This window comes from Lepidochelys kempii, chromosome 7 (genome assembly GCF_965140265.1).
Source record: "Lepidochelys kempii isolate rLepKem1 chromosome 7, rLepKem1.hap2, whole genome shotgun sequence".
NCBI classification, from domain to species: domain Eukaryota; kingdom Metazoa; phylum Chordata; order Testudines; family Cheloniidae; genus Lepidochelys; species Lepidochelys kempii.
In genome coordinates, this window is record NC_133262.1 from 13,474,122 (window position 1) to 13,494,022 (window position 19,901).

Below are 19,901 nucleotides of genomic sequence, written 5' to 3' on the forward strand. Positions count from 1 at the left end.
AGGAGTTCACATTACTGTGCCCAGTGAATCTGAGAATACATTTTCTAGGTCTTGTTCATACTATTGAAAAATCTGAGAATGACTGATGGATCAATCCTTTCTGTTGCCTTCCCCTTGTCTAACATGTTGTCGCCAGGATCACTCTAAAAATAAATATCTATCTCCAGTAGGCTGCCTAGAGCAATGAATTTAGCAATTAGGCAACTATCAAACTTATATGTTGGACATGGTGTTAAGAACATATCAAAAACATTAGTGAATTATGTCAAATCAAAATGAAACGGAAATCATCTGTGTATCCTTTCCCCCTCTGTTTTAGTCACTACATGTCAGACTTTTTTTCCCCCTGTTTCTGTGATCATTCATGTGCATTAGCCTATCTGGCTTATAAATAAATATTGATCACAAAAAAGAACTGTATTCCTCTAAAGAGTTGTGTAGGAGATTTTCCAACTGAATCCAAAGGATGTATGACAAAAACAGAACTCTAATAATGAAGGCTTTGAAAATGCTCTTTCTACAGAAGATATTGTTGTTACAATAGATATTCTTAAAACACATATTTTGTGTTGGTTGGTAAATACATTGGGCCAGATAATCAGCTGACATAATTAGATATAGTTTATACAAACTGAGAATCTTGCCCTTACAGTGTACTTTTTTAATCTCATGACTTAATTATCAATATAACCTCAATCAGCTACATGCCTAATACATTTATTTGTCTTCTAATTAGCAAGGAGCCTCCACATGATGCTATGGTGAGGGTGTAAAAGTGGTCTAGTGGGAGCAATGAATGCCCAATGCTTACGTGGCTTCTGATGAAGCTGCTGCTACCTCAGAGAGATGATAGAGAGGTGTAGGAGGTCAGAGGAGAAGATTTAGGACTTAATTCAAAGCTCGCTGACATAAAAGGAAAGTCTCCCACTGACTGCAGTGGGCTTTGAATCAGTCCCCATCCCACCCATGTCCAGTTAACTAGGGAACATGGATTATGCTTACACCAAGGTTTAGGTACTGTGAAGGTATGGGGGAAGTGGAGGAGGAATGATGGGGAAGCCATGCTTGTGTGGTCAGTCTCTGCCCCAGTTCTTGTTCTTTTTACTGACAGTGAGATTCTGGTGGCTCTTGGGGATCTAGATGCCATTTGTTTATTCTAGAAACTTCATCTTAGATTGGAAAATGAAGGAAAATTACTACAACAGATAGGGTTTTTTAAGTCTGTACAGTGCAATTTTTTTTTTATTAAGCACCACTTATAGCACTCATTGTGCTGTACGGAGCCACTTCAGATTTCCAAAAAATGTAGTGTGCTTGCCCAGCCCTTATACTGATCAGTTTGGCTTTTGGTTGTAATGATTAGAATGGAAATGCTGTCTTGAATGTTTTCAAAGACAGGAATGACTTCCATGCCTCAGTGAGTGCCACTGAGCTGCACATAAATATTTTAAGCACTTAAAAGAGCATCAATAAGGACCAATAATAATAATTTGATTGACCTGAGTTGGCAGTAACATGCCTCATAGAATCCATTCTATCTCACTGAGATAAAGGGGAGATTTTGCTTCTATGCACATCTGATTTGAAAGTCCATGATTTCTTGGATCTATGGATAGTGCTTGTTCAGGTGCAATGATCAAAGAGAGGTAACGTGGCTGCTCTAATTAATGCTTTTAATAAACTCCAAATGTATATTTTAAAACAAAAATGGTGATACAAATCTCACCCTCCTTCCTTCTATGATAGTGGCTAGCATTTTTCGGTAGCATATAGAAAGCAATCCAATATGTGAAGAGCTGCTATGAGGATATTTTCTAACGAGATTAATTTCAAACCAGGACCCCAGTCCTGCAGTGAGTAGCACCCAGGCAGACTATTGCACTGTGTAGAACCTACAGCTGGGTGTAAAATGGAATTGCCATTCTATAAGAAGTTCTGATATTTCAAATTTTGTTTTTATTCCATATTAGAATAAAAAGCCAAAATTTTGACATTTCCTGTGGAATGAAAATTCAGGAGGGAAAAAAAAACCTATGTAGTGCAATCAAAACATTGTGTTTTTATAATGTTGAAACCTATAGTTTAGATAAAGTTAAAGAATTAAAGAAAGTGACTATTATCAGTGCCAGTCAACATGGTTTTATGGAAAATAGATCTTGTCAAATGAACTTGATACCATGTTTTGATTATATTATAAATTTGGTTCATAAAGGTAACTGTGTTGACATCATATATTTAGGCTTTTGTAAGGCACTTGTCTTAGTACTGCTTGATATTCTGATTAAATTATAGCACTAAACAATATCAATGTACTACATATTAAATGGATTAAAAGTGTCTAACTGATGGATCTCAAGAGTAATTTTAATGGGAGACCATCAGTTAGGGGTGTTTCTTATCTTTAAGAAAGTCAAGAAGTGACCTGATCATAGTCTACATATGGAGAATATATCTGATAAGCCTTTAAACTAGCACAGAAGGCATAATAAGATCCAATGGTTGGAAGATAAAGCAAGATAAATCATACTAGAAATTGGGCACATGTTTTTTAACAGTGAGGATAACTGACCACTGGAACAACTTACCCAGAGACATGGAGGATTCACCATCACTTTAAGTCTTTAAATCTAGAGTGGAAGTCTATTGTATTAAATGGACCCAAAGACTCACAGGTGTTAACATAACCCTGTCATTGTCCAGCATTAAACAGTTTTAAACAGTGCTCAAAATCTGGAATGCAGAGACCTCAGCGTGCTTAGTACCATGGCAAACACACCATTACAAATATTTTTAATTTTTTAAAATTAAAGATACAAAAAAGAAGGAAAAACACTTAAAGCATTTGAAATGGAAAGTTTTAAATAAGGCTTTCATTTTACCCCTATCCCCTGTTTCCTTCCCCCTTATCTACAGAGAGTTTTTATGAAGAAAATTCCCTTTTTTTGGCTGTCTCTTAGATGATAATAACTATCCTTTTTGGGGAGGAAGAGAAAAGGTTAGTTGAGATGGGCTGGAGCTGTTATTTTTGCTGCCTGATCTCATTTCCTAGAAGACAAAACAAGACACATACAGGAAACATAGAAAATGCAGCTTCTGTCTCCAGTGCTTATTGTCACCTTGTAGTCTCTCAGCTAATAAAATACAGCCACGTTAGACCATCTTATTAGGCACTCTGAGACTGGGCAAACTTGTATCAGCAGTGAGATTTTTAGAGCATTGCTTTTAGCCACCTCTTTGGTCACAGGCTTACAGCAGTGTTGAAAAGTATACTGTTTTGGCTGGATAAGACAGACTGTTATTAAACAGAAGGCAAAAGGAGAGGGATAGGAAAAACAAGAAATAAGGCAGGGAAGGGGGGAAAAAATCTCTGACGAGGGAGGGACACAAAGTCTCACATCTCAGGTAGTGTTTGGGATTTAGTTGGAACCAGAGGAGGTTAAAATGTTTTATAGGTCCACCTCTCTGGCCCAATCTCATCAGGACCTCTCTCAAGATTAGAGTGTTGAATCTCCAATAGTGTCACAGTGGATTTCAGGGTCCCAGCAGATAGTGGAAAGAGGCTCACTCCTTCTTATTCTCCATCTATCAGTCAGCCAGCATCCATGATAACTAATTCCTCCACCCCAAAGTATCTTTTTGAGGATCCCAAAAGTGGGGAAGTGGATGGAAACGAAGCCCAAGCCCTCATTATTTTGTCCACCAATTAGTCCTAATTTCCAACACACCAGTTTAGGTTCATTGATTTTCAATCCCATGCTTCTGTTGTTTACGAGGGCATAATCTTAACATAGTCCTTGAATTATATCTGTAGGCCTTTTGTATTTGTCCTGATTGAGTCTGTCTCCCTTTTGTACCTTTTTCTGAGAAATATTCAGTGTTACAGATTATTGTGACTTTTTAAAAACTGTTAATCACTTTCTTACATTTAGGCTCACAACTGGGGAAGCCCTGCTAAGCCCCAATTATCACTACAGGTCTTTCTAAAAGATATGCTGTAGCTCAACCAGAAGTTATGAGCTTGATGGAGGATTTATGGGGGACAGTCTATGGCCTGTATTATGTAGGAGGTCAGAATAGATGATCATACTGTTCACTTCTGGCCTTAAACTCTATGAATCTATAAAACAGGTGTAGTATTTACTTCACTGAAGGTCATGTTTTTGTCGGTCTAATTTGAGAACATTTCCTTCCTAGGCAAATATTTAAACCAAGCTCAGTGACTTGCATATTTTTGGTTTATATGCTGAAGATAAATTATTATTCAGTGATGCGTTTTCCACATACAATGACAAAATATATATTTTTAAATGATTGTATTCAACAAGGTTTATAAAACTGTTAGATCAACTGGGCTTAATATAAAGACATTAAAAATGATTTGAAATAATCCTTCATGGAATAGTTAATATCAGATAAATACATTAGGGCACACATGCTATGATTAAACACTTGTCTGGCAATCACATGGATTCATTAATTTTGTTCCTTCATTGATTTAAACATATTAATTAGGAAAAAAGCCCACACCAGGAGCTGAACCCCTGATCTATATGCACAGTTTAATAATCATTGTACCATGGTTATTAGAATGATTATGGGGATACTGTGAAAAATTCATTTGCTGCAACTAAGCCAACAACTTTGCATTTGTGTTGAAAAACAATTATGGAGCTTAATTGAGAGCCATGTAATGATGACAGCAGTTATTTCAGTGATTGATTCCCAAATTAAAGAGAGCTGGCAAACTATATACCAGTATTTCCTATGCTAGAAAACTAAAAGGAGAACCAAGGTCCAGAGAGCATGCACAGTGCACAAATTATGAAATATGGTGAAATCCTGACTGTGATATAGAGAACTGCTTCATGTAAAAGGCTGATGGATGGCCATTACCTACAGCTCTGCTTGTCCTGATAACAATGTGAAAGATAAAATAGGATATAGGAATTCAAGGATCAAAATTAGCAGCAACTGGAGGCAAGCAAAATATTGATGTTCTGCAGTTGCCACTAGACTCCTTAATGTTAAAGCATTCATAAAACAGAAGTCCGAGATATGGAGGATCCAGCTAAATTATTTAAAGCTACTAGAATTTGTTCATGAAATTCAATTGATTTGATATTTGATCAATCACTTCTCATCTTTAAAAGCATATATCCTCCTCCAAGGTCATGTTTCTTGTCTTTCTCTGTACATATTTGTCAAGATTTTCCTTACAGCATGCAATGACATTTCACATGATTCTTTGAAGCATCTTCTCCTACTCACAAATATTCCTCACAATCAAATTCTATGGAGAAAACCCTCTCAGTGGTTGGCTCATGTAAAGTATTTTGCAATACACAGCAGGGCCAGCTCCTCAGATGATGTAAACAGGTATAGCCCTATTGACTTTAATGAAGTCTTGCCAGTTTATGACAGCTAAAGATCTAGCTTCCAGTGTTTACATTTGTGGGAAATGATTTTAGTTTAGAAGATGCTGGTGAAAGTATAAAAGTTTGTTTCAAGTTTTTGATTGTAGAATCTTGTTCAGCTAAACTACCATCACTGTGAATAATCTTATTGCTGAAGCTAATTCGTACTCTATATTTTGCTCTGTGATTGTATGGATAATTAACAAACAAAATTCCCCTGGTGCAGAGGGCTCACAGAAGGCATCCGTGCCACTTAAGCCATCCAGGAAGTGTCTACATCCTTTGCAGGCCACAGAGCTGTCTACACCACCTTCACATGCCAGTGCAGGGTGTGAAGAGTGGGTAGAGTGGAGTGTGGGGACTGGATTAGGTGAAGAACCACAGGGTCATGAGGAGCCAATTGTGCTAAAACCCTATGTATAGGCAAGGACAAGGCTTCAGATTTCAAAGTAGCAGCCGTGTTAGTCTGTATCCGCAAAAAGAACAGGAGTACCTGTGGCACCTTAGAGACTAACAAATTTATTAGAGCATAAGCTTTCGTGGGCTACAGCCCACTTCATCGGATGCATAGAATGGAACATATAGTAAGAAGATATATATATATATATATATATATATATATACACAGAGAAGCTGGAGGTTGTCAACTGTCTAAATGGGTCATCTTGATTATCACTACAAAAGTTTTTTTCTCCTGCTGATAATAGCTCATCTTAACTAATTAGCCCCCTACAGTTTGTATGGAAACTTCCAACTACTCTGTATATATATATATCTTCTTACTATATGTTCCATTCTGTGCATCCGATGAAGTGGGCTGTCGCCCACGAAAGCTTGTGCTCTAATAAATTTGTTAGTCTCTAAGGTGCCACAAGTACTCCTGTTCTTTTTGAAAGCTTCAGATGTTAATCAAGACCACCCCTGGAGCAGCATCTATTGAGGGGCTTCAACCCATATGAATGCTAGTTCTTTGGGCTTTAACTTGAGTTATGTTAATTTCATCCTAATGTGACTAATGGCAAAGCCCTGGAACATTTCCCTTTCAAAAATAAAGAATATTTATTTTCAGTGAAGTATAATGTTTATTTTGACATTTGTAAGTAGCTGTGAAATGTTGCAGACACAATCTTTCTACTTAACAGACTAACAGAGACAAATCATGTTTTAAAATAGCAGCATTCTCATTATTACATTATCAATCTGAGACATGCTATATAAAACCTTTCCGCTTTCTTCTCCTTTTTGAAGTATAATCCTTTCTGATTTATATCTCTAAAACATTTCTATAACCAAATTTATGACATCACATGCAAGGGCCATAAAACACTTTCAGATACCATTTATATTATAAAAATAATGTATCTCCCGTGAAGGCATATTCTGCACTCCCAATTGGATGGATAATTTAGTTTTTATGAATAAGTTATCATTACTTTTTGTAGATATTGGTTGAACGCTGGTGACTAACATAAAAGCAGCAAAGATTTTTAAACAATAGAATTATTGATAATATTAAGATTGATATAAAAAGCATTCTGATATTTAACCATACTTTTATTGTTACAGGTATGCTACAGCACGCTATTTGATAAATATGAATAGGCTCTGTAAATTATAAGCATAATTTGATTTTTTTCCCCTCAAAGGTGGAAGCAAAATGGCACAGATATTGATCTTACCATGAGTTATCACTACAGGTTGGTTGGAGGCAGCTTGGCAATCAATAACCCACATACAAAACAGGATATTGGAACATACCAGTGTTTGGCCACAAATTCATTTGGAACAATTCTGAGCAGGAAGGCAAAGCTTCAATTTGCATGTAAGTTGCTAAGACTGCATTTATTAAAGCATTTCTAAGTAATTCTGTATGCGAAATGTAATTTATTTGATAATTAAAGTATCACAATGACCACAATAAAAGGGAGGGATTTACCTCTGCAGTGCTTTTCTATCTTAAATTTAAAAAACCCTATTTTCTCATAAAATATTAACAACAAAAACAGACTTCCAATTCCTTACAGCACTCAGAGAACAATAATTACCACTGGTGATTGAAAGGTCAAGAAAGATGAATGCAATTACTTTTGTTCAATAAAGCTGTTATGGTTTTTTGTTGTTTTTTTAAGAGGGCTTTTATTTATTTATTTATTTTTGGTGGAAGTGATATTCATTAGTTATCTAGTTCCACACCTAGCCACATGTAAAAAAAAAGTTGCAGGAAGACTAGGCTTTACATTTGCTACAACTTAATGATATCCAACAGAGTCACATAAATGTCACACCGGTAATTACTTCAGCGACATTTTGCTACAGTAACAGACATACAGTAAGATACCCTTCTTCCCTATACACTGTGCAAAAGGATACTGTTCTGCTGTGCTGAAATGTGTCATATTTCAGCCAGGTTGGGTACAGGTGCAGATGTCAATTTGAACCAGTTTGAGAATTATTATGCTAACTCTTTTTTATTTCTTCTGCACATTTTTGAGTGGTCAGTGAAGGCTGTTGGTACCCTCAAAAGAAACTTGAAGGAAGCCACACGTTTTACTTGCACTCATTTTTTTCAGTTTAAAGGTCTGCACTGTCTGTTACTGTGAGAAAGCAATTGTTTTCAAACCTCATTAATAAAACATACTTCTAAAGCCAACCTTATGTCACTATTTCAGACATCAGTAAATGTATTAATTATTAATCCTGTTCCATTTCTCATAGGAAGTCTCATGTCACAGAGGTTATACAAAGGAGACATCAGAGGTTGAGATGGTTCACAGACATTTTTTTTGTAAAGCTGATCATTTGGTTTATCATTTGTACTGAGTTTTATAGTTTTCCCACTGAATTTCTTAAGTAAAGAGCTTTGGTCTCCGGAGCTGGGCAAATGAAAACTAAATTTTAATTCATCATATTCTGACCCTTTTATATTTCCTTTTCTCAAATATTTCTGCAAGTAACCTTTCGTTCATGGGAAATGAATTACACACTTGAAGGTGAAATATGCTTTGTGACAAAACAAAACCCCTGTCAGGCAGAAGTAGTGGAACAGCCATCTTAGAATTTTGTTTGTGGAGACTGAATGAAGAAGGAAGCAGGGCAGGCTACTGGGAGTAAACTGGGGAATGAATGGAGGAGGAGGAGATCAAGAGAGGAAAAGGAAGATGCCCAGGAGGCCCTAAGAGGAGGAGGCTGAAGGCTACATATATGTCACAGATATACCTGTAATCAAGGTGTCTAACGGAAGGTGTCTATTGGAGTCCAGCTCCAAATCTGATGAGGGGAAACTCCTCCTTTTCTTCACCTGCCAGCACATTGTCCTGCCAGGAGGAAGATACATCTACCTGAAAAGGGAGCCTGTAGAAAAAATAAAAGGCATCTGGGCCCTACCCACAGGATTTCCTGACATTTCTGGGAATATTCTTCTTCTCACAGCCTGGGTAGGGGAAGGAGGGAGCTACAAGATGAAAGGAGCATTGGAAGAGTAGAAGAGGAACCTGGAAAAAAGAGAAATGGGGCTTGCAGGAAGGACTGGAAGGAATTTCTGTCTCTTTTCACTTGGAAGAAGGAAGGGAGACCATTCTCTGCCAGGCTGCTATTGCATGTTATTTTTACACAGTTCTTGGCATGAATCACATGATCAAGAGTATTAGGCAGGATGGCTGACAGAGACACATTCATAGAATCATAGAATATCAGGTATGGAAGGGACCTCAGGAGGTCATCTAGTCCAACCCCCTGCTCAAAGCAGAACCAATCCCCAATCAAATAATTCCAGCCAGGGCTTTGTCAAGCCTGACCTTAAAAACTTCTAAGGAAGGAGATTCCACCACCTCCCTAGGAAACGCATTCCAGTGTTTCACCACCCTCCTAGTGAAAAAAGTTTTTCCTAATATCCAACCTAAACCTCCCCTACTGCAACTTGAGACCATTACTCCTTGTTCTGTCATCTACTACCACTGAGAACAGTCTAGAGCCATCCTCTTTGGAACCCCCTTTCAGGTAGTTGAAAGCAGCTATCAAATCCCCCCTCATTCTTCTCTTCTGTAGACTAAACAATCCCAGTTCCCTCAGCCTCTCCTCATAAGTCATGTGTTCCAGTCCCCTAATCATTTTTGTTGCCCTCCGCTGGACTCTTTCCAATTTTTCCACATCCTTCTTGTAGTGTGGGGCCCAAAACTGGACACAGTACTCCAGATGAGGCCTCACCAATGTCGAATAGAGGGGAACAATCACGTCCCTCGATCTGCTGGCAATGCCCCTACTTATACATCCCAAAATGCCATTGGCCTTCTTGGTAACAAGGTCACACTGTTGACTCATATCCAGCTTCTCGTCCACTGTCACCCCAGGTCCTTTTCTGCAGAACTGCTGCCGAGCCATTCGGTCCCTAGTCATTCGGTGCATGGGATTCTTCCGTCCTAAGTGCAGGACTCTGCACTTGTCCTTGTTGAACCTCATCAGATTTCTTTTGGCCCAATCCTCCAATTTGTCTAGGTCCTTCTGTGTCCTATCCCTACCCTCCAGAGTATCTACCTCTCCTCCCAGTTTAGTGTCATCTGCAAACTTGCTGAGGGTGCAATCCACACCATCCTCCAGATCATTTATGAAGATATTGAACAAAACCGGCCCCAGGACTGACCCTTGGGGCACTCCACTTGATACCGGCTGCCAACTAGACATGGAGCCATTGATCACTACCTGTTGAGCCCGACAATCTAGCCAACTTTCTACCCACCTTATAGTCCATTCATCCAGCCCATACTTCTTTAACTTGCTGGCAAGAATACTGTGGGAGATGGTGTCAAAAGCTTTGCTAAAGACAAGGAACAACACGTCCACTGCTTTCCCTTCATCCACAGAACCAGTTACCTTGTCATAGAAGGCAATTAGATTAGTCAGGCATGACTTGCCCTTGGTGAATCCATGCTGACTGTTCCTGATCACTTTCCTCTCCTCTAAGTGCTTCAGAATTGATTCCTTGAGGACCTGCTCCATGATTTTTCCAGGGACTGAGGTGAGGCTGACTGGCCTGTAGTTCCCAGAATTCTCCTTCTTCTCTTTTTTAAAGATGGGCACTACATTAGCCTTTTTCCAGTCATCTGGGACTTCCCCCAATCGCCATGAGTTTTTGAAGATAATGGCCAATGGCTCTGCAATCACATCCGCCAACTCCTTTAGCACTCTCGGATGCAATGCATCCGGCCCCATGGACTTGTGCACATCCAGCTTTTCTAAATAGTCCCGAACCACTTCTTTCTCCACAGAGGGCTGGTCACCTCCTCCCCATGCTGTGCTGCCCCGCGCAGTAGTCTGGCAGCTGACCTTGTTCGTGAAGACAGAGGCAAAAAAAGCATTGAGTACATTAGTTTTTTCCACATCCTCTGTGACTAGATTGCCTCCCTCATTCAATAAGGGGCCCACACTTTCCTTGACTTTCTTCTTGTTACTCTTAACATCTCTTGCGAGCTGCAACTCCAGGTGTGATTTCGCCTTCCTGATTTCACTCCTACATGCCCGAGCAATATTTTTATAATCTTCCCTGGTCATTTGTCCAATCTTCCACTTCATGTAAGCTTCTTTTTTGTGCTTAAGATCAGCAAGGATTTCACTGTTAAGCCAAGCTGGTCACCTGCCATATTTACTATTCTTTCTACACATCGGCATGGTTTGTCCCTGTAACCTCAATAAGGATTCTTTAAGACACAACCAGCTCTCCTGGACTCCTTTCCCCCTCATGTTATTCTCCGAGGGGATCCTGCCCATCCATTCCCTGAGGGAGTCAAAGTCTGCTTTTCTGAAGTCCAGGGTCCGTATTCTGCTGCTCTCCTTTCTTCCCTGTGTCAGGATCCTGAACTCGACCATCTCATGGTCACTGGCTCCCAGGTTCCCATCCACGTTTGCTTCCCCCCACTAATTCTTCCCGGTTTGTGAGCAGCAGGTCAGGAAGAGCTCCCCCCCAGATGGTTCCTCCAGCACTTGCACCTGCACATTCCATATGCGGAGCTTGTGTTGGAAGTAACATCCACTGAAAGACCTCCCTGATGCAGAGAAGAGAAAACTTTGCCAAGTAAAGAACAGAAACACAAACCTCTATTTGGCCAAAGAACTTGAAGGTGAGAATAAATCTGAGGCAAACTGCAAAGATACATATGTCCAAACTGAGTAGGAGTTAACTTTATTGCTTGGTGCTAGGCCAAAAGCAGGTCCACTCCTTTCAGAAGGATGACTTAGATCTCAGAAGACTGAGGACATTGTCTTTGCCAGGCAAGTATTATTAGGATCTACAAACAAGAATACAATAATCAGCAGTGGAAAGCAAGGATACTACTTAGGAGACTATGAGAACTCTCTCACTCCTAGATTAGCGTACCAGCAACTGGCCACCAGTTATCAGGGGTGAAGTTAACCAAAACCTAAAGGAAAACACAAATGACTTTTCACAGGCAATTCTGCTGGCCAGAAAACCTGCATAAGGAGTACATAACTGAATGCAACTAAAGCAATTCAACAACTAGTTAGGACTATGGCTATATGGATAGTGTTAAATGGTTTTGTCTCATTAATACACAGTTTTTGGCACTCTACATTGGTGAAGCATTCTACCAGAAGAACTTAATTCACTGGGAGATAAAGTCCCTTAGTGATATACCACAAGCTCCAAAGATTAAAGGTCAAGAAGTTTGTTTATTGAGGCTTCATATCCCCAGAGATACACTTCCCATAGGACCAATATGGAATACAAGATCCTAGTTCTCATTTGTATGGACTAGATGAACCAGCAAGTGACAGCAGACATTCGTACTAACATGCAGACATATAAGAAAGAGGAATGCAAACAGATATGAGATCCTAATTTCAGGTAGAAGTCTTCCTTATCAGAGGAGATGGCAGAAATGCAGCAAGAAACTGAAGTGAAAGCACCCAATAAAAAAGTCACTCTGAACATATGGCTCATAACCTGGTTTACAGAAAGAAAAGACAGGGACATTGAGAAAGGCACAAGGGCACCTTGGTGAGGGGTCTAGTACAAAGTCCTTGACAGACAGGTGAAAAGATAGGAAGACAGAAAGGGATTTTAATTCATTCAGTCTAGTCACTTTCATGAATGGCACCTGCATGGCTCTTGGCCCCAGTCCTAATACAAAAGCTTCATAGCTTATAATCAGTTTTCCACCTATGGGTCCAATCAAAAGAGAATTAAAATTGTGGTGCAAAAGTAGAGTCACAAAACTGCTCTTATAAAATGAAGGGAAAGGCCTTGATAAATCAAACGCTGACTTTTCTTTGGTTTCAGAGTAGCACTGCTTCATAGCCAGCTGGTACATTGCCCACTCCAAGGCCCCGTAAACATCAGTAGGAGTTTGGGGTGTCTCAGGATCCCATTAGTGCTTTCGGTGGGAACTCTGAAAGTTAGTACGGTAGGATCTGGTCCTAAGTTTTCATTTGTATTTTTGTGCCTGAAACAAACAATGACTCAGTTCTACAACTCTCCCATAGAACAACGCCTTACTATACGAGTGGTCTCATTGATGTCAGTGGACTACTCACCTAGGCCCTGCGCCTGCTACTGTGTCTGCAGGGACTTCAGCAGGGCTTTGTGGGAGTGCAGGGGTCTGCCCAATTGGTTCCAGCTTCAGGATCAGGTCCCTAGTAATGTATTACTCATCAGATTTAAGTGTGGCATAATCAGACCCTATATAAATAAATAGCAATGGTGGAAGTAATTATAATTATGTAGTAACTCCTTCTTCTTATATATGAAACATGATTATTTCACTGTTACGTTTTCCCATTCCCTATCTTTGCACCTCCCTCCATTTGTTTTTTATGTACACCTGTTGTTTCATATCTTATGCTAACCCCTTTGTGACTGGATGTGTCTATTTTATTATACATGTGTGCACTGTGCCTAGGGCAGTGGGGCCCTGATATCTGATTGGGGCCACAAGATGCTATTATAATCTCAGTAAAAATAATAATTCTCATAATATATTTGGGAAGAGGAATTTTAAGTCTATTTGTTTCCTTATTACAAGGTAAATAACCATAAGTTATAATGTAAATTACTGTTACTTAAAATAACTTCATGTCTTCCTCCCTCTTCTCAAACTTGTTGGCCACAAATTCATTGCACACCTCGACAAGATTTGTGAAATTATGAGCTTTTTCTACTTAGAGAAACAAACAATTGTTCCATAAGATTACAAACAGGTGTTCAGATTCAGCTGGAGTTTCCCTCTCATACTTCATTAAAAACAGAGCTGTCAAATCAAAGCCTGCAGGAAGAATATTATGTGGGAGGAAGTGACATAGATTATTAAAATAAAAGACAGTATCATTGAGAGAGAGGACAGTGTGAACACATAGATCAGGGGTGGGCAAACTTTTTGGCCCAAGGGCTACATCGGGGTTGCAAAATGGTATGGAGGGCCGAGTAGAGAAGGCTGTGCCTCCCCAAACAGCCTGGCCCTCGCTCCCTATCTACCCCCTCCCACTTCCCGCCCCTTGACTGCCCCCCTCAGATCCCCCGACCCATCCAAGTCTCCCCACCACTCCTCATCCCCTGACCGCCCCCCTCCCGGGACCCCAACCCCCAATATCCCACCCCCCCTGTTCCCTGTCTCCTGACCAGCCCACTCCAAACCTCCAACTCATCCAACTGCCGCCTGTCCACTGACTCTCCACCCCGGGACCTCCTGCCCCTAATCCAACCCCTCCCTTCCCCCCCACCCCCTTACCATGCCACTCAGAGTGGCAGGACTGGCTTATTCGAAAGCCTGGGAGGTGGGCAGGTGCAAGCTGCACTGCCCACACGGCGGCGTGACTGCGGGGGAGGGGCCAGGGGCCAGCCTCCCCAGCTGGGAGTTCAGGGGCCAGGCAGGACAGCCCTGCGGGCCGGATGTGGCCCGCGGGCCATATTTGCCCACTTCTGATATAGATGCTTTAGCAGGACACATGGCATGGCCATGCCTAGGTTATTCATACTTCTTGGTGAAAGTTTGTGTCATCCTAAATAGAAAGGAAATTGTACATATTCCCTATAAAGAATATACTTTTAAATTAGAAACCGCAATTCAGCTTTGATTATTCACTGCCCAATATGCTTTTCAACAGTTAATGTTATCTAGATAATAACTGGAGCTGCATAATTCAAATCCAAATCCAGATCTGGATTTCCAACCCGTTCAAAAGAGCAGATCCTGGATCTCGCTTTTGCAGCCAGTCACAAAAAAATGGGTCCAGAATTAGATTTAGATTCTGAATCGCCTCCTCCACCTCCAAAGTCAGGAGTCAGCAGCCATCTATTTTATCATCACCTAGGTGACAAATTTAGCCATGGTGCAGAGTTCTAGCATGAGGGTCTGTGCATGGTTAACTGCTGAGTGCGGGAAGCCTTCAAGAGAGCTGCCATGCAGAGATGCCACTGTATTTTCTTTGGGCAGTGCAGAGCGAGTAGCCTCAAATAGGGTGGTGATGGGGGAGGATTAGGGGCAGGTCAGTGCTGGAACCATGGAATCTGAGTTTATGTGCACCCAGTGATCCCAAAACATGACAAAATTGGTGCAAAGGGACTTCAGCTCTATTCAAACTCATATGCTGGAGTAGCCACCAAGGAGTCCTTGGCCCATCTTCACCACCCTTCACTCAGTCTGAAAAATCAATCAGATTCATAATTATAGCATAGTCTGAGTGACGATGTGCAAATATTGAATGACCATTAATTAACTGCTGGTTTTGCATTCAACATGGTATTTTCTAAAACAAAGATGTTACATTTAGCATGGGTGCAGGCTTCCCTGACTTGAGAGTTTTAGTTTGCTATTTCCCGTCATAAACGTAGCATTAAAAATGTTCGCTGCCAGCATCCTCCTAGATACCTAGAGTGCAATGACAGGATCCTTGGTGATAATGCCACTAGAAAATGGCGTTTCTAGAAATTGTCACAGAGCCAATCAAAGCAGCCTTTGGGGTGTCATTTCATTGCCAGAAATAGCAAGGGTGAAAGCACAGGAACATCAGAAAATCCACAAGATGAAAAAGCATCCCAGTTCATGGAAGAGTTTTGACCAGTGAGTGTTTCTCTTCTGCTTTGGAGTTGAGAGGCATTTTCTTCATACATATGAAGGAGTTGTTTTTCATAAAGCCAGTCTATTTTTGTCTATGAAGATTATATAACTCACATTTAATTCCTTAAAAAAAACAAGTCATGAAGAACTGTCAGAGTGCTGTTTCAGCTGGGATTTTATCCCTCCAGCACTGGGGATTTGCTTTAATTATTTCATCAGTTTTAAGTAAAATAAGTACATGCAAACAACTGAGCTTGGGGGAAATACCCATAACCAGTTCCAGTAAAGCAGTCCATCCTTGCCCATTATTATTTCTTTTAGTTCCAAGTAATGATCCAAACGTACACAAGCACATTCCAGAAATGACAAGTCAAACAACATACTGAGGGAAAAAAGACTATGTTGTGAATCAAATTATGTGAAACAATATCATTCATGACTATTCATAGAGAGTGAAAACAGCAGACCGAATATTTAAAACATCCCATTTATCAGGGATCTGAAATGAGAGTCTTTCTAATACATTAAAATCATTTTGTCATATATTCCATTACTAATCAGAAGAAGTGATTATGATTTCTAATTAACACAAGTCTATTCCTTTCCTATGTAAAAGTCAAGTGACAGTCAGAAATCCTTATTTTTTACTTGTGAACTCCAGTAAACATTCACAGGAACTTGAATTCAGGTACAAGATTAGTGGGTTTCAAAAGAAAGCAATACTCTTGGATCAGGCAGCACAGACTGTCCACATTTTTAAAAGCTTCCCCCTTTATTTTAAACAGAGTTCTAGTTGTATTTTGCTTGGCGTTTTATGGCCACATTTAGATACCCATTGATTTCAATGGGACTACTCAGATGCTACTCCATGCAAAGGTATCAGAACCTGGATGTTATTATCAGTGTTAAAGAGAACATCTCATGTTCCATTTTCATGTTCCCTGCCTTTGGCTGGAGATAAGGTTTAGTGCTGGCACACATGCTCCAAGAATTTTGGATGCAAAAACGGGAATTGGAATAGATGGAAGAAATCTGGATTTCCTGAATGCTCTAACACAGTGTTTGCCTTACTGTTGTACGTGTAGAACACACAAAATATTTTCTTTGTTAAAGTGACAAATGGAAGAGGAAATAGCCCCTCTAGGACATGATCTTCTGTTTTGTAACAGGGAAAACATAACCCCAAATCTTTATTAGTATCTAACCATTTTAGGATAAGATATTTAAAAACATTCAGATCCATTTAGTCGTAGCTAGATCATGACAGTATCAGGTGCATGCAGAGCCCTTTTAGACATTTTTTGTAGGAGATGCTCAGAAAGCATAAAATCCCGCTTTTCATCTGATTACTTCATCATGTTGTTTACCTTTGACTGCACACGAATTACACGAACATCACAAAGCAACATGGCATGCCTCAAAATGTCATAACCCTTTTTACTTGAACCATATGTTTTGAAACAGAAAATGGAAAAATCAATGTCGTTCAATCAGATCAGGTATTCTGAATTCATGAAGTCTCAACGTGCATGAATTTCCCTCCAAATGGCTCTTACACTACTAGCTAGGCTGATAGTATGCTACTGTCCATGTGTTGAGATGCCCATTGGAATCATTAGGTCATGATTAAAGATGTAGTGGGTGTAGTATTTACTCCCCAGGAGTAAAAGCTTTCTCAGGTAATTTGCACCACTGATTACCAATTAATTACCTTCAAATGCTTGCATACTGATCAGCCAGACTTTATCTACTTGTACTGTATGACAAAAATCATTGCAATATTTTTTCTCCTTAACAAATAATTCTATGAATTCCATAGTATTGTTTACATTTTATTCATTTTTGCCATGGTTGAGAATTATGGATATGATTTTCAAAAGCTCCTAAGTAAACTAGGAGACTAAGACCCTTCAAAGGGGACTTAGACCCAAATCCTCAAAGGTGTTAGGGAATTTGGCACCTAAATACCTTTGAGAATCTGGCCTTAGACCTTTAAAAGTTTAAGTCCCATTAACTTAGTCACTTTTGAAAATGGGCCTTTGGATCCTAACTCACTTAGGCACTTTTGAAAGTGAAACTCACTTCTGTGTCTCATCTTGGGTAAGGAGCATCCCATTACTGCGCCATCCTTGGAGCACCCCAGGGAAGGAGTTGTGACTTCTAGAGATGGAAGCAATCTGCAATTGACCCATATTGGCAACAAAGTACTTCCCCAGCAGCACTGAGTCTCTATCACTGGCCAATGACTGGGGGAGGTGGGACAGAGCCAAGTATCCATTTATTCCCCACCCCTCTCTGGCCACTCTTTATCTTCCCATGGGGGGGGGGAAGGAAGTAATACTTCCAAATTCAGACCAGGAACACCACAGAGAGAAGTAAAAGGGGCACTCGAAGCCTCCTTACTCCCCTGTAGGAGCACATAGGGCAAGTCACAGTTTTGCCCTTTGTTTTACATGGCATTATCATGACACCTAAAGAGAATAACACCTAAAACACACAATCATTGCTTAAAATTGTTCCCATATCATCAGTGGAGAAGCTTGTCTCAACTTGTATGCACATATAGGACCAGATAGAGTACAGAGGAACATAGGACTGGAAGGAATTTCCTGGGTCATCCAGTCCCCCGCTCTCCCCCTCTATCACAGGCAAATCCTTCATCTAATTCCATTTATAAATGTATCAAGCTCCATCTTAAAACTAATTAATTTGTTTGCCCACTACTCCTATTGGAAGATTGTTCCAGAACCTCACTCCGTTGATGATTAGAAACTGTGTGATTTCCAGCCGAATGCATTGCACCTCACTCTGTCACCAAGGCAAGATATGCCCCAGTGTGGATTCACCCTCAAAGAGTTCATGCAGTGGCAATGAATTATTGCCTGCCCTCCCTCAGCATTTCTCCCAAGTGAGGAAAGAGCAGCCCACTTTACCAAACTCAAGCAAGACTAAAGTGATATTGGTAGTAGGAGGGGAATGCTTTGAAGATATCCCACTGCTGACTGACATGTGCCTTCAGGTTGTTAAATGGGTCCACAACCCGAGTTCCTTGTTGGAGTCTTCATTACGACTGGGTACTCAAATAGCTAGCAGCAATAAATGCCTAATCCTATCTGTGACTGGCTAGAATGTGACCAATAGGAATGGGCATAATCTGCTGTATATAGAGTTGTAATAGATAAGCCTGATGTTCACAAATGCAACTCCTTATTATGTAGAAACAAATCCCTATTGGCTGGAAAAGCTCTGCCTTGTACAAAATGAATCTATCCATCTGTTTATGAGCACAGATCACCAAAGAACCCTCCACTCTGAAGCCCATCCCCACCCTAGGCTTCAGAGTCCAAGTTGCAACTACAAAGCACTGTCTACACAGCTCTTTTTAGAGAGCTAGTTCAAACCCTGCTAGCCCGCGTCTTTCGTCCCAACATTGCGTAGGCATACCCTGGAAGACCTGGGTTCAGTTTCTATTTCCGCCATAGACTTTCTGTGTGACCTTGAGTATGTCACTTGTTCTCCTTGTGCCAAAGTTCCCTGTCTATAAAATGGGGATAATAGCAATTCCACACGTCAGAGAGTTCTTGTGAGGAGCATTAAAGATTATGATTTACTCAGGTAATAGGGACCATATAAGTATTTGAAGGTTATTTTTAGTAAGATATTATTTACTCTTCTGTTATTCCTATAGAAAGGTTTATCCTAAATCAGCCTGGTGTAAGTTGTCCTGGAAAAAGCAATATGTGTGATTGAGATATTGTTGGTAACAAAGCATCTATAGGTCCCAAAGCTGTTGGATTCTGATTGATACAATTTAATATTTTTGAAGGGTAAAACCAGTCTCTTTATTTGTGGTGTGGGTGAAGTTCCTTTTTATCTATCCGAGTTTCATTGAACACAATATGACTTAGCTTCCAATAAATTATGGAATGCAATATCTACAATGTCCACATGAGTTTTTTTATTTTTGGCTTGGCACAAAAAATAAAAAGATAGATGGAGATTTGGAAAAAATAAGTAAACCACATAAAATTCTCAGTAATAAATGACTGTTTTCTTTGAACAAAAAGTAATTAAATCAGTTTTTATTACTTATTTATTCTTGTACCACAAATAAATCTTGCTTAATATTGGTTTCAAAGACATAAGATAAAGCTCAATTATTTAGTCTTTATATTATACAATTTATGTTCAAGGGACAGAAAGAGTCTTCATCATAAATACTTTTAATAATAAAAGTGTGAAAGGCCCCAAAATTAGCTATTCAGGATAGAAAGGATAAATTCTGATATGAAGAATTACATTGTTTTTACCTCACAGAGCTATAAATAGCCACATCTAAGATGTTAAAATCTTGAGTTGAAGTTGAAAACCATAGAACTGGGGTCACATTCACAAGCAGGATTAAGGCCCCTTTTCACTACTC

At 39.9% G+C, this 19,901-nt stretch overlaps 1 protein-coding gene across 1 annotated transcript in view; it reads left to right on the forward strand.

The window, feature by feature from the left end:
- The window catches only part of CNTN6 (contactin 6), a 228,021-nt gene that overhangs the window by 91,454 nt on the left and 116,666 nt on the right, over nucleotides 1–19,901 (forward strand). The window contains exon 4 of the mRNA XM_073351147.1: nucleotides 7,061–7,236. Within this exon, the coding sequence (XP_073207248.1) occupies nucleotides 7,061–7,236 (176 nt within the window). The remainder of the gene's footprint in view (nucleotides 1–7,060; nucleotides 7,237–19,901) is intronic.